Source organism: Protopterus annectens, chromosome 6.part0 (assembly GCF_019279795.1).
Source record: "Protopterus annectens isolate FY-2018-M chromosome 6.part0, PAN1.0, whole genome shotgun sequence".
In the NCBI taxonomy this organism is placed as follows: Eukaryota; Metazoa; Chordata; order Ceratodontiformes; family Protopteridae; genus Protopterus; species Protopterus annectens.
In genome coordinates, this window is record NC_056737.1 from 1512629828 (window position 1) to 1512647019 (window position 17192).

Sequence of the window (17192 nt, forward strand, 5' to 3'; positions counted from 1 at the left end):
AAACAGACAATCTCCAAGTGGATAGGAAATTGCATCAGATTCTGTTATTCCTACCATGGAAAGCAAACTCCACAGAACATAAGACCTCATTCTACAAGGGCTACAGCCACTACCACAGCTTTCTTACGAGGAGTGGCTACCAAGGACATTATAGAGGCTGCTACTTGGACCTCCGTGCATACATTTGCCAAGCATTATAACTTACCTTTATACTCTAGATCCTGAGCAGGGTTTGCCACTGCTGTTTTGCAAGGGATCCTAACTACACCATAATTTCTTCTTCCTCCTCCCCTAGTTTGGCTATGGTATTCTACCCATTTGTAAGGACTGCAGATGCATCCTTGAAGGACATAGTACAGTTTTGTACCTACCATAAATGTAGATGTCGAACAGGAATGCATCTGCAGTCAGGATTACCCACCCTCCTTCCCTCTGTGGTATTCCTAGGGTATTTGCCCATCTAATAGCTAGCTGGGGGGGGATCTCTTATGGTGTATTTGTTTGTATATATGTACATACATGCTTATTTTTTGTGTTTGCCTTCTACTATTTGGAAACATTGGCATTTATCCAAAATTTAGCTATCCAAGAGGGCAACTGGCATCTGGGGCAAGAAACACTGAGGAAAATGGCGTCGGCTGATGCCTTTATACCCGAAGAACTGCAGCTATGACGTCGGGTGAAGTGCGACACCAGCTGAGGCCAGACCCAGACTTTGGAATCCGGCCGACCGAAGGGCTGCCTGACGACAGGACAACCCATTTGTAAGGACTGCAGATGCATTCCTGTTCGGACATCTACATTTATGGTAGGTACAAAACTGTACTTTTTGCCTTATTGGCTGTGGTTGAGTGACACACTGAGTCCGTGGGCTATGTGTCATTTGGGTTGTGTTGGGGGTGGAGGTTGCTTGCATTTCTGCTTTGGAGGTCTCTGTTGCTTGAGCAGATTATTATTGAGAGCCTCCGTGAATGTTTTTGTGTTTCTATTTGTGGATTTTGGTGGTGTAGATTTAGGGATACTATGTGATGAGTGTGGTGTGGTGCAAGTGTTTACCTTCTCCTCTTGACTGTCAAGTTCAGTCTTGGTTGGAGAGAGCTTCACCTCCAGTTTGACTAGATAAGTGCATCTCTCACAGGTTGCAGTGTTGGGTGGTAGGAGGAGAGGGTTGTCTGTGTACATGAGGCAATTTCTACATTGCCCCAAGATGCCCAGATTCATCAGATAGACAGGAGAGAACACTGGGAGCTGACCCTTGGACATGTCTGAATAAAAAACTATTTTCCTCTAGATAAGTGAGGAAAGTGAGTACAATAGCTGTTTTTCTCTAAGCAAATGAGGAAAGTAAGTACCAAAACTGTGTTTCTCTAGGTAATGAGGAGTGTTGAGTGCTGTAGTAATTAGTATGTTATTTAGGGCTTACAAGTTCTGAGCAAGTGCTGATCACGAATAAGCAAATTAAAGTGCTAAAACTAAGAATCTGTATCTGGACTAAACTAGTTACAGGAAAGGGGGGAAACAAGTGCAAATGAGGGCTTTTAAATCAGAAAGTTGAGAGAGATGGAAAAACTGCCCAAACGGCCAATAACTACAACTTCTGGGCCAGAACCACTCCTTATGTGGTAGATAGGTTACCTAGTGCTTACCACTGCCACTGATAGGCCAGAAGGCTTCCCTCCAACACAGAAAGTTTGGGGGCTCAGAAGCTTACATACAGTCCTGGATACAACAAATCTGAATCTGGACTACAGTAGTTACAGGAAAGGTAGGAAACGGGCTTAGATTTTTTTTTGTTTATTCAGAAAAGTAGCTAAAACAGCTGTAAAAACAATTCAAATGCAGTGCAAGGTAGCACACTTGAGTATGTAACAAGGTTAGACCAAACAGTTTAAAAAAATGCAATTAAATTAAAAATGACTAAAAACAAGTGCAGAGGGAGTCTATTAGGTAGAATGAGGTAAATAGATGGGACTGGGGGGGGGGGGTGTCCCAGATCCCCTGTTAACAGGGATTTCTGTCTGGGCCTGCTGCTGTAGGACTTTTCAAATCTTTTCAAGAGGAAGGTAAAATAATGCAAGATTTCAAACCAATCTTCCTAACCTCTGTTTCCAGATATCAAATGAACTACTCAGCTAAGCCCACTTTCTTTTCTCGTAGAGATCCTAAATCAGTTCAGACAGGCAGGAAGTTGCCCAAGAGAAGATTTTCAGGACAAACCTACTAGAAATTCCAAATGTAGGGAAAGCTTCCTTTCTAGACAGCCTAGGTACTTTCTGACTCCCCCAGTCCACCCCTTCCATTGTTAAAAAGACTAACCTCTACATTTCCAATTTAGCAACTTATCACTGAGACAACTGGATCCTTTCGATCATTCAGCAAAGCTACAGAAAGACTTGGAAGGAAACTTAGGCCTTCAGAGGCATTCCTCCTCCTCTGTCTGACCAATTTACCGTCTTCCACACATTTGCTGGGTCTTCTCAAGCGATGCACCATAAAATCATTGTCACCACAGCATTTAGGAGAAGGCTTTGCTTTTATCCAGACTTTTCCTGGTACCCAGAAAAGGAGGAGGTTGGAGATCCATTCTGGACTTGTCTCACCTTATTATCTTTCTGGAGGTACATTCTTTCAAAATGCTTTCCCTGCAAACTATTCTCCCCTTTAGCCTTATACCAAAACATCTCTGGTATCCTCTGAAGGATGCTCACCTTCGTATTCCCATTCACCCTTTTTACAGGATGTTCATCAGTTTCTCAGCTTGTTCATCACACTTAGCTGCTTTACCCTTTCAGTTTTATGTAGCCCCCAGGGTTTTCACAAGTTCCTTAGCTCCTGCTATCACCTTTTGCAGGACTTGGGGAATTTAGATATTCCTATATCTCTGTGATCTTTTTATACAGGCAGCCTTTTGGGATGGCCTGTTAGTGCAGTTGAAATGCCTCATCTCTCCTTTACAGAGTTTGGGCTTCATGATCATTCTAAAAAGTTTTAAATTGACCACTATACGAATCTAGTTTTTCTAGGTTGCAATCTGGAGAGACATCTCATGTGAGCCTTTCTCCCACAAGAGAAAATGCAGACACTGTCCTTGCATTTCTAGTCCTTCCTTTCTCCATCCATCATGTCCTACAAGGGAACTTCTGAGAACTCTAGGGTTAATGGCAGCTTTCATCCCCATGATTCGTTGTGCAAGACTTCTCATAAGAATGATGTAGTGGTAACTAAAGTCTCCCATGTCGCAGCATTATCATCCACTGGACTCTTGATTCCACTTCTTCCTTTTCTAGAGAGTTATATCTGTGGATTTGTCTGACATAGCTGAATCCGGGACTCCCATTCAAACCTACTGTTCCCATTGACAAACTGCACACACATGCATGGGATGTAGCTTTGGTTGTCTGGACTGGCTCCTTAGCAGTTCAGGTTCAATGGACCATCAAACAAAGGAACACATCAATGTGAAAGAAATTAAGGCATTCATTTAGGCTGTGCTGTTGTTTTCTCACTCCTGGAATCCAGGACCCTTCAGGATTTTCACAGACAACACAACAGTCATGTGGTATGTAAACGGGGGTTGGGGGAGACAAAGTCCTACCAACTTTGCAGACTGGCTTGGGACCAAACTGTAAAAAATCTGTCTAGAAGCAGTTTACTACATTCCTTCCCAAGGCAACATTCTTCCGGATTCTTTAATCAGGTCCCTGGATGACCTTCACAAATAGATGTTAAATAGAGAGGTCTTCCTGGCTCTAACCCTCAAATGGGATATTCCCCAGATAGATCTATTTGTCTCCACTCACAACAAATGCCTCAGGATGCTTTGCCCCAGGATTCCTTGTCATGAGGCCTACAGGATGTTTTTTTTTTCATGGGAGGGGGAGTTCCCTTATGCCATCACTTCTCTGTCTCTGATCTCAAAGATTCTGTTAAAGATTCAAAGTTCAGACCAAAACATTCTTACTGGTGACTCCCTTTGGCCCCAGACAGCACCAGTACCCCTTCATTATCTGAACAGGGGTTATCATCACAAGTTGCATCTTTGGGTGGATTTGCTCACACAGAAAAAGGGTTCTCTGCTTCATCCCAATTTGCTAGCCCTCAGTCTGACACTGTGGGTGATGGACTTCTAATCTCTTTCAGACACCAGTTTCCTGAGGATGTGCTTCAGGTTCTCTAGTAGGCAAGGAAATCTCCAAGTGGAAAAGATTTTCTGTCTGGTATTATAAAACCAGAGAATCCCATACAAACTGGGATTTCCACTTTACATTTCTTACTTATGTGAACTGTTGAGAGCTGGTCTAACCTGTTCTATCAAGGCACGCTTATCTGCCATTTCTGTATGTATGCCTTTGATCCCACCCCTGCTTTCTAGAACTGTGGTAAAATAGTTTTACAAGGGCATCCTTCATTTGAATCCACCTAGGAGGGCTGTCTGCTTACCTTGAGATCTTAATTTTGTCTTGGAAAAGCTTACTGTGCTACTTTTTTGAACCAGCAGCTTCTGCATCTGTAAAGTTTTATACTTGGAAACCATTTTCATAGTAGTCTTAGTTTGACCAGAAGGGTTTCTGAGCTTAAAACCCTATTGGCCTTTTCTCCATTCCTTCCTTTTCACAAGAGTAGGAAGTTTCTTAAGGTTATTTCTTTTTCATGCCTAAAGTAGCTAATGAGTTGTTTCAAGCAGAATATCAATCTACGTACTTTCACCCTTGTTTTGAGGGGTAGGAAAGAGAGAGCAAGAATTTCTGCATTCCTTGGATGTGCACAGACAACTTAGATTCTATTTGGATAAGACTAAAGACATTAGGAAGACTGATCAGGATACTAAGTTGTTGGGCAAGCCTATCTCCAAGCAAGCAACTGCTAACTGGATTTCTAAATCAGTATCCTTTTTGTTGTCCCAATCATAAGTCCTTATCCTCTCCTGTTAAGGCCTGTTCCACAAAAACAGTTTCTTCATCTGGAGTCTTATATGAAGGAACTGATTTCAGAGCTATTTTAGAGGCAGCCCACTTGATCATCTGTGCACACTTGCAGCTAGAGCTGAGATATTTGGATTGATTGACAGCTCCCCTGCCACTGGTCCACCCATCTTTTTCCAGTTGATAAGCATTGGGAGTCACTCATTGGAATACTGCAACAGTGATCAGCAAGGACATATGCTGTTTTGCCAAGATGTTCATCATGCTATACTGCTGCAGTCATCACACTTGGGTTATCTTGTCGTCAGGCGGTCCCGCAGTCGGCCGAATCCCAAATTCCTGGTCCGGCGTCGGTTGTCGTCGCCTCTTCCCTGACATCAGTGCGACAGGGGTATAAAAGAGACAGCCAACTCCATTTTCTTCAGTCTTAATTGCTGTGCGGTGCCCGAAGCAGAAGCAGTTCGCAAGTGCCGGTCGGCCAGCTCCTGAAATTTTCGAATAGAGTTTCAGCCCGAAGTCTTCTCAAAAGCTAAGTACCCCGTTGGGGAAACTTTTCTTGCCTCAGACCGATGTCAGACAAAGTTAATAATTGTATTTCTTGTGGGAAGCAAATACCTCATAAGGATTTTCATTCTTATTGTATTCCTTGCCTAGGCCCAGACCACGACGTCTCTGGTTGTCACTTTTGTGCTAGGTTCAACAAGCGTACAATTAAGCGTCGGGCAGAATTCGCCCAGCATTATTTTGGCAGAAAATTTAACTATAGCATGCCGTCAGAGCAACCGACATCAGCAATGATTAAAAAATGCAAAGATAAGGACCGGCAGCCAAGGGCAAGAACAGATGCCGAGGCCTCAGCAAGGCCTGATGCCGGTTCTCCGGTTTTCAGCGAGGCGCCTTCGCAGCCCCTGACTACCACAAATTCAGAAATTCTGACGGCCTCCCAAACCGAAGCAGTTGGGCCTTAGGAACCGGTTCCTCCTCACTCCTCGGATGCCAGCCCCGACGGGGATCCGGAATTTTTGGATAGGCCTTCGGTCTCTGAAGGTGTTTTCAAACAGACTACTATCTCTGCCAAGCCTTATGCTAAACTCAAAGCCCCCTTGAAAGTTAGAAAACCAGGGCCACACACCCCCCACAGGCCCCTATGCCTAAAAAACAGATGCTTAAGATAGCTGAGGATTTAATTACCCTTATCAGGGGATCCCAACCCCCACCTGACAAAAGACCTAGACTGGAGGAAGATTATCCTTCCTCTGACCAAGCATCCATTTCCTCAGGCAACTCTGACGACCAGGATTACTCCTTCCCTCCTTATGAAGACTCAGATGCTGAAGAGTCCATTCCCTCTGTCTCCCCCCCCCTGAAGACTACTCTTTTGGGGAAACTTTACACACCATGAGGGAACACTTCCACTGGGAAGGCCAAGATTACTCTGACTCCAAGAAAAGACTCCGTGAGTTTCTTCTTCTTCCACAGCATAGACCCCTGGCAATTCCTCCAGTTTTAGACATTTTGGATGATGTTTTCTCTGAATCCAGTTTAAACCCAGATTCCTTACCTCCAGCACCAGCTAAACCAGACAGATACTACCGAATTCCTGATACTCATAAGTTTCTATACGAAAGCCCTACTGCAGACCCTGAGACCATTTCCCAGGGTCCCAAAGGGGTTAAGGCCAGCATTAGAAAGATGGGGAAAGAAAGTGTATATGTCTGCCACTTTGGCCATGAGGGCATTAAACTGCCAATTCCACATGCTAAAATACCAGCAGTATTTGATTACACAGTTAAAGCAGAAACTGATCCCTCAGACAGATCAACTTGATTTTAAAGAGATGCAGGATATACTGCATGCAGCAGAACAGGTGGGAAAGCATACCTTACAGTGTGGTTTTGATTCATTGGAAGCCTCATGTAGAGCAGCTGTCACAGGGTTTGTAATACATAGGCATGCTTGGCTTAAAGAACAAGCCTTACCAGAACATGTCAAAGCAAAGTTATTGGATGCTCCATTGCAGAAAGATGTGTTATTTGGTGTCAAAGCAGAGGAAGTTTTAAAGAAAATGGAAGAAAAGGCAAAATCTATGCAAACAGTTAAAAGATTTTTTACAGGTACAATCTCCGCGTTTCAGCAGAAACTGGCCATCAAAAAACTGGTCCTTTCCTGCATCAAACAGACCCCAAAGAGGTAGGTACAGGCACCCAAGGGGCAGAGGCCAGCCACAAGGTTCTTTCAGGCCTTAGACAATGGCATACAACAACTCATAGAGGTGGAGACGAAAGATCTCAACCCTTCAGGAAGCAAACACAATGACTTCCCTCTTCGCCTGCTAAGCAAAATTGCCCTGGCAGCACCTTTGGGAGGAAAACTGGCTCTTTTTCCACAAAATTGGTGCATCATAACAAAGGACAAATGGATTCTGGACATTATTACCCGAGTCTACAGATTTCATTTCCTCACTTTACCACGGATGAGAGGCGTGCCAAATCTGCTTCCAAACCAATGGGCAGAGGCTCAAATGCAAATTTCAGCTCTCATGGATATGAAAGCAATTTAAAAGGTACCTACAAAGGAGCAGGGTCAAGGTTTTTACTCAAGACTATTTCTAGTCCCAAGAAAGGACAAAGCCTGGAGGCCCATCTTAGACCTCTCAATTCTGAACACATACCTGGAGGTACCCAAATTCAAAATGCTCACAATACAGCAGCTCCTTCCTATGCTGGGCAAGGAGTCTTGGCTGGTAACATTGGACCTCAAAGAGGCATACCTGCATGTCCCCATCAGACCAGATTGCAGAAGATACCTCAGATTTTTGGCAGGTACAACGCATGATCAATTCTCTGCATTGCCCTTTGGCTTATCTACTGCGCCCAGAGTATTTACGAAATGCCTGGCATCAGTAATTGCATATTGCAGACAATGAGGAATACAAATTTATCCATATCTGCACGACTGCCTGATCCAAGCAGACAGCAAGGACATTCTATTACAGCATCTGGCTTTTGTAACATAGCTGCTCAGTTGCCTAGGGTACACAGTAAACAAAAAGAAGTCAAAACTAATACCCTCGCAACAGATAATATTCCTGGGTGCCAGCTTAAATACAATGGCCCAGATGGCTTACCTCACGCCAGACAAACAAAAACAATTGACTCAATACAGCTCACTGCAAGGAAAATCCTGCAGGCATTGGGGTTCATGGCATCATGCATTCAACTAATCCCATATGCAAAGCTGCATATGAGAAAACTACAATGGTACCTGAAAAGTGTATGGTCTCAACACAGGCACAGCCTCAAAACAGGTATACCTATCATTCCCTGCCTTCAAAAAGAGTTCCTATGGTGGGCTCAAGCATGTCAAATAAACAAGGGTCTTCCTTTCGTCTTACCTCCAGCAAACCAAACCATGACAACAGATTTTTCAGACTACGCCTGGGGAGCACACATGGCAGGACAGTGCATACAGGGCAAAAGGTCTGCAAAACAATTGCATCTTCACATCAACCAAAAAGAGATGCTAGCTGTGCAAAATGCACTGACAGCCTTCAAGGACCTCTTGCATCCAGGACAACTTCTAATAAGGACAGACAACACCACAGTTATGTGGTACATAAACAAACAGGGAGAAACACACTACTACCCTTTATGCAGGCAGGCTATGATCTTATGGAACACAGCATTGACCTACCAAGTACAACTACAAGCACAATTCCTACCAGAAAAGGAAAACACATTGGCAGACGAATTAAGCAGAAATATGGCAGACCCTCACGAGTGGAGACTACACCCACAAGTATTTTCAATGATAACTCAAAGATGGGGATGTCCAGACATAGATCTATTTGCCTCCCCCAACAATTGCCAATTACAAAAATTCTGCACAAGGACTTATCACTCCCTAGCCTGGAAAGTGGACGCTGTATCATTCAGTTGGACAACGCTGACAGTCTATGCCATCCCTCCACTACCTCTATTGACCAAAGTGGTCAGATCAGAGAGACCACAAATGATCCTCATTGCTCCAGACTGGCCACGCCAGCACTGGTACCCATTACTAAGGAATTTGGCTCACAGCCCTCCATGGATCTTGCCTCAATTCCCACTGCTGTTGACTCAGAAAAACTCTCAAACCCGTCACAGCCAGCTCAGAACTTTAAATTTAGCTGCATGGAGAATTCCTTAAATTATCAATCAACACTTTTCTCAAAGGATGTCCTGAATGTCATTTTGGAGGCCAGGAGGCCCAGCACCAGGAAGACTTGCTCAGACAAATAGAAAAGGTTTTGTGCATGGCACCAGGCTAAAGGTCAAAATCCCTGGATACCAAACATTCCTCATATACTGCAATACCTAACTGAGATGCTACACAAAGGCCTTTCCTTCTCCTCCATTAAGATCCATGCTTCAGCCATTTCAGCTCAATATAATACGGATCTTCCAATTTTCTCACACCCTTTACTTAGGCAGTTTCTCAGAGGGGCTAAGAATATAAGACCCCCCAGAAAACCACCAACACCAACTTGGGACCTGAACTTCATTTTAGAAAAGTTAACACTGCCTCCTTTCGAACCAGCCTTCTCAGCAGAACTACAATACTTGTCCTGGAAAACAGCCTTGTTACTGGCTATTACCTCAGCACGCAGGGTCTCAGAACTACAGGCACTTATGGCAGTGGAACCTTTCATCATTTTCCATCAGGACAGAGTCTCTTTACGAACTTAACCCTACCTTCATGCCCAAGGTAGTATCCAGTGTAGCTTTGAATCAGACCATTCATTTACCCACCTTTTATCCTAACCCACAGAATAAAGGAGAAAGGCTCCTTCACTCTTTGGACATTCACAGACAGCTACGTTACTATTTAGATAAGACAAAGATTTTCAGAAAAACTGACCAACTCTTTGTATCATATGCTGCAGGTTCACAAGGAAAGGCTATTTCAAAACAGACCATCTCCAAATGGATAGCACATTGCATCCGCTTTTGCTGCTCGCATCACGAAAAGGCAGTGCCTGTCAATATTAGATCCCATTCTACCAGGGCTACTGCAACCTCAGCAGCCTTTCTCAGAGGGGTTCCAACCAAAGACATTCTGGAGGCAGCTACTTGGAGTTCAGTGTACACCTTTACCAAGCACTACCACCTTCCATTATACTCAAAAACCAGAGCTGGTTTTGCCACTGCAGTTCTGCATGGCATCCTAGCATCACCTAACCCAGTTTAGTACCAGCCACCCTTCCATAGCTTTGAGATTCTACCCAAGTGTGATGACTGCAGCAGTATAGCACGATGAACATAGTGCAGTTTTGTACCTACCATAAATGTAGATGTTCGAGTGGTTATACTGCTGCAGTCCAGGTTACCCTCCCTCCATCCCCTCTACATACCAGGGTGCTAGTTACAACTCCATGTACATCAATCAATTGGATGTATGTCTATATGGTGTATTTGCTAACAGCTATTACTATTGTTTATCTACTAAGGTATTGTTGCATAGCTATTGTATTGCCTTCCTAGTTGGGGGCACCTGACATCTGGGGCAAGAAAAACTGAAGAAAATGGCATCGGCTATCTCTTTTATACCCCTGTTGCACTGACATCAGGGAAGAGGCGACAACAACCGACGCCGGACCAGGACTTTGGGATTCGGCCGACTGCGGGACCAGCTGACGACAGGATAACCCAAGTGTGATGACTGCAGCAGTATAACCACTCAAACATCTACATTTATGGTAGGTACAAAACTGTACTTTTTTGCACAACTATACTTTTCTTTGATTATGCCATTCTTCACACCCCGGTCTGTTTACCAGTAGCAGTGACACTGTACTTTGGAGTATGAAAAAAATGTCCTTACAGTAGACCTTGTCCTCTGGCTGAAGTTTCATCTAGGATTTTGTTTTGCCATTGTGGCCACATAGCAGTCACGCATTTGTCATAGTGCCTCTGTTCCCTTACTTTTTTACAGAAAGGAAAACATTGGTCCTTCGTTTTAACAGATTTTGACCTTTTAAAAAGAGGCCGGGGAGCCAGTGTACTGAAGTTCAATTTTAGGAATAGTAGGAAATGCCATCATAATATTTGTAACCCACTCATGTTTCCACTGAATTATTATGATAGAGGCTTACATCCACGAGGTTTAGAAGCCATACAAGAATTTGATAGATTGGAGGCAGGAAAACCATTAATTGAGGGATAACATAGCACCTACCACAAGATCCAATAAGACATCCCAACGAGCTATACACAGAGTAACCATCCCTTATACCAATAACAACAAGAAAATCCTGCAGATAATTAATAAGAACTGGAATATCGTAGTACTAGATGATAAAATAAAATATATAGTAGGTGAAAAACCAAAGATGTGTTACAAGAACACTAAGTCCTTAAAGAAACTACTTTGTTATGAAGAAAATAATAAGAAGAAACAAATTAATTCTGTGAGGGAAGGGATTTTTCCATGAAATAACTGCAACCAAAGTACATATATGGCTAGCAGCAATGTGTTTATACATCCAGATACCAATAGACGATACACTGTCTGTCAGTATAGTGACTGCAAATCTAGGAATTTAGTTTACTTAGCAATGTGTGGAAAATGTAAATGTTTTTATGTAGGCAAAACAAATAGGACCCTTGGGGAGCACGTGAGAGAACATATATACGCAATAAATAAAATGGATGAAACCAATGCACTTGTAAAACCTGCTGTACAAGCTGACATTACACACAAATTTGTCTTTGTAGTACTAGAGACGGTGCATAGGACAGAGAGACTAGGAAATATTAAAAACCACACTGAAAAACAAGAGGGTAAATGGATCATTAGACTCCAAGCTGACAAAGGTCCCGGTCTGAACGAGAAGGTCTCTATTAAGCCCTTTCTAGCAGACCGTGCATTTTCACATTAATATCCTGGTCATGCACCTATATATTTATTTGATCTGTCGTATTGAAATATAAATATTTATATATTTTCAGATAGTTTTTAAATAGATTTTTTCTATAATTCATAAGATTTGTATATGCTTATATTTTAATATTACGTAAGTTATGCAAGCTGTAGGAGACATTTTAGAAATCACAAATATGTTTTTTGTAAGTTGGTAACATTTTTGTACTTGTAGCTTTAAACTGTTAATGAGATTATTAATTGATGTCCATGTTTTAAGGTTGGCTGATCTACAAGTGGTATTTAAACAGTTTTTAACATTTAGGTTTGAAGTCTGATGAAGCGTCGTTTGAGACGTGAAAGCGCTTACTGTATTGTGACTTCTTTGGAATAGAGAGTTTAATGGTCTGCTTCGAATGTCGTGTTGAGCCTCACTTTGTGTTTTACATTTCCATTGGATTGTTTCTTTTCAGAAACCCTGTATCATGAGATTAAAATGAAGTAGTTTGTGTAATTCTGAAGCAATTGTCTTTGCTATTAATTGCTGTTCTGGACTATTGGGAGACAGTATCTGATTGGAAGCATTGTGTTCCACCGTATAAAAATGTTTCCAGCTGAGTAGTGTACACAGGATACTGAAACTTGCTTAAAACTGCAGCAGTTTCAGAAAGTCTGTACTTGTAAAGCTACAGCTAATAGGATTTAACTGCAGGAAGACTTGGTGTAATTTCTCTTCAGTATAGCTCTGTAGCTTGCATTTGCCTGAACTGTTTATTCTCTTAAAGCTAAGTGTTGTCTAAAGTTACATTTCTTGCTTCTTTCATGTTGTCAACAGTTTGAGAAGTTGATTGAAAAGAATTACTACTTACACAAATCTGCACAGGAGGCCTACAAAGCTTATATCCGTGCTTATGACTCCCACTCGCTGAAGGATATCTACAACGTTAATACGTTGGATTTGCCAAAAGTTGCTCTTTCATTTGGCTTCAGGGTACCACCATATGTTGATCTCAGTATCCTTTTCATACTGTGATAAAATGAATACTCTGTGTAATGGCTTCACGTTTGAGTTACAAAACTGACATTTCTGTGTTTTTTATGCATTTCTGAACTGTGGTTTGTTAGCAGTAGATATTTTCTGGCATTTGGCAAGTTAACTTTATTTTTTTTTTAACCAAGAAAAATAATGACATGATTGATTTGTGTAGTTATGAGTAGTACACTACATTTTTACAAATCACTTACTGCTTGCTTAGTTCTGTTTAGTAATATATTATGAACTTCACCAAAAGCATAAGACCTTTACGTTTTTACACTAGTGGTTGAACAGTGGACTACAAGATATTTTGAATTTCTAGTGATTTCTGACTTTAGTCGACCAGTGAAACTGTTCTAAATGCAGAGTGTAACATTAAGAATCTTGTCCTCATTTGTCAAGTCTTGATTGTCTTTGTTTGTGGCTATGTCCCCTGCACCTCTGCTAAGTGACACGTTCACAACCACAGTCCCCACTTCATTCTTCTCACTGCCCATATCTCCTCTTTGTAGTTACAGGAAAGTGTCTATGCTCTTGTGCAAAAAAGGACTATTGCTGAATGTCCATAACATTATAACAATCCCACATGATGCTTCTCTAAACTCTATCCTTCCTTGCTACCAGTAAATTTGTGTAATTAGGAGGGCTGCTTAAGGGGGGGGGGGGGACAGCACAAGGCTGGGACAGGAAAAATCCAAGCCTTGCTCCTTTTTTGAATTACAAAGTCTGCTGTTTTTCTGTGGTCTTCTACCCTGCTGCCATGTTTCCTTTCTCTTTGAAAGGTCAGCCCTTGTCTAGATCTGCCTGGTCACATTACCTTCAGGTGATGTGGGGAGAGGCTCATCCAAGTAGCTGGAAGCAAATTCTGTGAGTCAGAGTGACAAGTAATAGTCGTTGCTCCCAGAAGGATAACTGTAGAGGTAGTGGGAGGCCAGATTCTGTTGTGCAGTAGTAGGCATAATGACTTGGACGGCATGGCAGCTTTCATACCTTGTCTTTTGACACTGAAGGTCCTATGTTGTAGGTATTCATTGGGATTTCTTGAATTGGTGTCCCAGAGTTTCAGAATTTTCTACCTTTCACATTTGAGAATATGCATGTCTTTCCAGGTATACCTTGTGATGTTATGGATCAGGCCAGGAAGACATTCCCTGCAATTCCCAGTTTTTCCTGCTTTGAGTCCGTCATAATGGATGTTTCTGTAAAGTTCTACATTTGATGAGTAGAATGTGGAAATCATTTGTGCCCTGTGATTATCGGACACAAACCAGCACTGTCTGTACTGTCCGGGAGAGGTGGCTAACATCTGTACACAGTCACAGGTGCTACCACCTTGTTCCAGTCACCCACAGGAGAAAATTTGAGAAAGTTGAGGCTTTCATCACAGCTCTTCAGGAGGGTTGCAGGTACAGGGACTAGCTAGGAGTATCCCCGTGATATTCCTAGGTAAATGACAGATAGGAAAAGGTAAGGGTTTAGGAGGCCAGTCACTGATTGGTAGCCTCTGTTTTACATTGTCTGAGGCAGCCGCTTTTCACTTTTTTTTTTTTACCATGAGCTGTTTGACTAGGAAGGAATTGGGGACTTGCTTGATTCCATCACTGTCTGACTATAAGAAAATCAGAAGTACCCCGATAGGTACCTTTGGATAGTGACACTGACTTCAGGTTGACTGCTTTCAGTCAGATTACGCTAAGGGATCCCTCGAGTTCTCCAGTGAAGGTTCAGTTATTGAACTCTAAAGATTATCCATCTCTGGCCTTCAGTATCACCCCCCACTAGTTGAAGGTTTGCTGTCTATGGGTTAAAGTCATCTTTGTATCCTCAGATGCCAGACTGAACCACAGGGATGGCCAAAATATTTTACGTGCATAAACCCTTTGTCTAGTGATGTCTCCCTCAATGAGCATAATGTTTTCTGTCTATATTAGGTCACTTGCAGGACTCGCAAGAAACACCTTGTGCATGTTCTGCATTGAATGTTTGGAATATTACTCATCCTGTGTTTGACCTTACTTATTTTGTGCATAATGCAAGCTCAGACCACACCCTACTGGAGCTACGGGTAGGGTAGTGTCATCCTTCTCTTCACTTTTCTCCTGGGAAGAAGATTCTGTGAATCTTGAGGTCCTTCTATCAATGACAGGTAAGAGTGAGGAGTCCTGTCCACATCTTGCCTAGAGCTGACCTTCTCTTTTGGAGACCATCTTTACACTGTTGAATTCCATTATAAAGTGGATCTTTGTCCTTCATCTGTCACCTCAGAAATATTTGAACTGGTATATGGAGAAAGAAATGAGGAACCTTATGATGTAACTTGTGTGAAACTTATTCTGAAGGATGTATGTAGCTTGGAAGCATCCAGGGTCAGCCTACTCTACTTCTTAAAAGGCTGGTGCTGTTTATGAATACCCACCAGAGTGGGGGGAATCTGCACTAAGTTGCTCAGGAGAGATTCCTCTGTGGTCTGCAGTTTTCAGTACAGCTCCCAGAAATAACAGCACTCTTCTGTCTTGCTAACTGATATGGAGACTGTCTTTAAAAACAGTGAGCAAGAGGATGCTCTTTTGTACCACACTGCACCTTAAGTCATTAACGACTTCTCATGTTATCCTTTTACCAGGTGCCCCTTGTGAGCAAGTCTGGAACAGTTGTTGAAGCCTGCCAATTCTATGGTCATAGTTTCTCTGGAGAAAAGTCTTGTGAAAGCATTCAGTGACCGCTCTTACACAACCCACTGTAACTTCATCTGTGTTGTTGACAGCAGCAAGCTAAACTGTGTACCTGTGCTGGATGGCATAGTTTAGGACTCCTCTTTCAGGCTAAGCCAGGCCATTACAGGTGTCTCTCTGTAGGATGAAATCCATTTTGGATAAGCTTCCCAGGACCTGGAAGATGACATCTCAGAAAAGAATGTAGGTGTTGACCACCTTGTGTGGCACAGTGGTGCTGTGGGTAGCATTTTCACCTCACAGCAAGTGGTTTTCTAGTCTGGTTCTCAACTGGAGTGTCTTCTGTGCAGAGTGTGCTTGAACTTTCTTTGTATGGGTGTTCTTCAGGTAATGCGGTTTTCTTCCTGCCTCCCAATGACATACTGAATTCTCCTGGATGTGGGTGTGGTGTGGTCAGTGGGCCACAAACTAAGCTTCTGCAGAAACCTTAAGAGTTTTCCTCTTGTTAAGGAGCACCAAGAACTGTGATTGAACCATTTACCTGTGTCAGCCTTCAACTTATCAAGACCCTGAAAGCCTTTTTATTTCTTAAAAGGCAGTTAATTTTGCAATTTACCAGCCCCACGATGGAAGGAACTATTCGCCATGTTACAAATTGTCATATTCTCAAAAAAATAAGTGTATTTCTAGTACCCTGACATGCTGTCCATGTTCCAAACCTAAAGTAGGCATTAGCGCCACATCATTAATGTGTTTATGTCCAATGTAACCAACCAATATTGAATAGAGTACAGTGACGATTATTCCTGTCTGTTTCTGTTGTTTAGATGTTCTGTTTAGTGTAAAATTTTAAAATGTTTTCAACATAAACATTTCTCACCAGTTGTAAATGCAGGTGGCTGCGCAGTATTCTATGTGAGATCTTACAACAGACCTCCTTAAACAAGGGAGTAAGACTGCCTTGTCACAGTTGGTGACGCTGTGTAGAATGTCCCCAATAACAGCACAACAATTCTTTGTTACTTATAAGAGATTATCACAATCCAAGTTGTCAGCTACTAAAGCTAGATCCGTAGCATTATTCTCACTACTTAAAATAACATGATCCAGTGTATGTGGGAAACTTGGATTGTTACGACCAAAATGTAACACGTTTTTCTGGCTTTAAATTCTGTGTTTATTCAACAGCCACTAATACAAGGTCTGCAGATAACCCCGTAAAGTGATCATTATCCGAGTCAGCTGCTGATTGAATCTTGGTATCATCTGCAAGCTTACTAACTAATAACTGTGTGTGTGTGTGTGTGTGTGTGTGTGTGTGTGTGTGTGTGTGTGTGTGTGTGTGTGTGTGTGTGTGTGTGTGTGTGAAATTGGGGAGGGGGGGGTTTCTTATGTAGAGTGAAGTGAGCGAGTTGAGTTTGTGTGATACAGGAGAAAGGCCTTGCTCTCTTCCATTCCATACTTGAGTAGTAAACTCCAAGTTGGCAGTAGCAGCTTTTGACGGGGTTGTTACAGGATTTGAATGAATTTAACCACCTTGGGGGTCTATTTTTTTCCAGCGTTGTCTTCCTCTTTTGTTCTGCTTCATTACCTACGGGGGGAAAAATATCATAAAATGAGAAAGGCACCCAAACATTAGTCACAGGAGCTGCAGGAGTACAT

The 17192-nt window shown here is 42.4% G+C and overlaps 1 protein-coding gene across 2 annotated transcripts in view; it reads left to right on the forward strand.

Annotated features, from left to right (window-relative positions):
• DDX18 (DEAD-box helicase 18) overlaps positions 1 to 17192 on the forward strand; it is a 516018-nt gene that overhangs the window by 410250 nt on the left and 88576 nt on the right. For both annotated transcript variants that reach the window (XM_044074977.1, XM_044074978.1), the window contains one exon: positions 12658 to 12835. In XM_044074977.1, coding sequence (XP_043930912.1) covers positions 12658 to 12835 — 178 coding nt within the window. The remainder of the gene's footprint in view (positions 1 to 12657; positions 12836 to 17192) is intronic.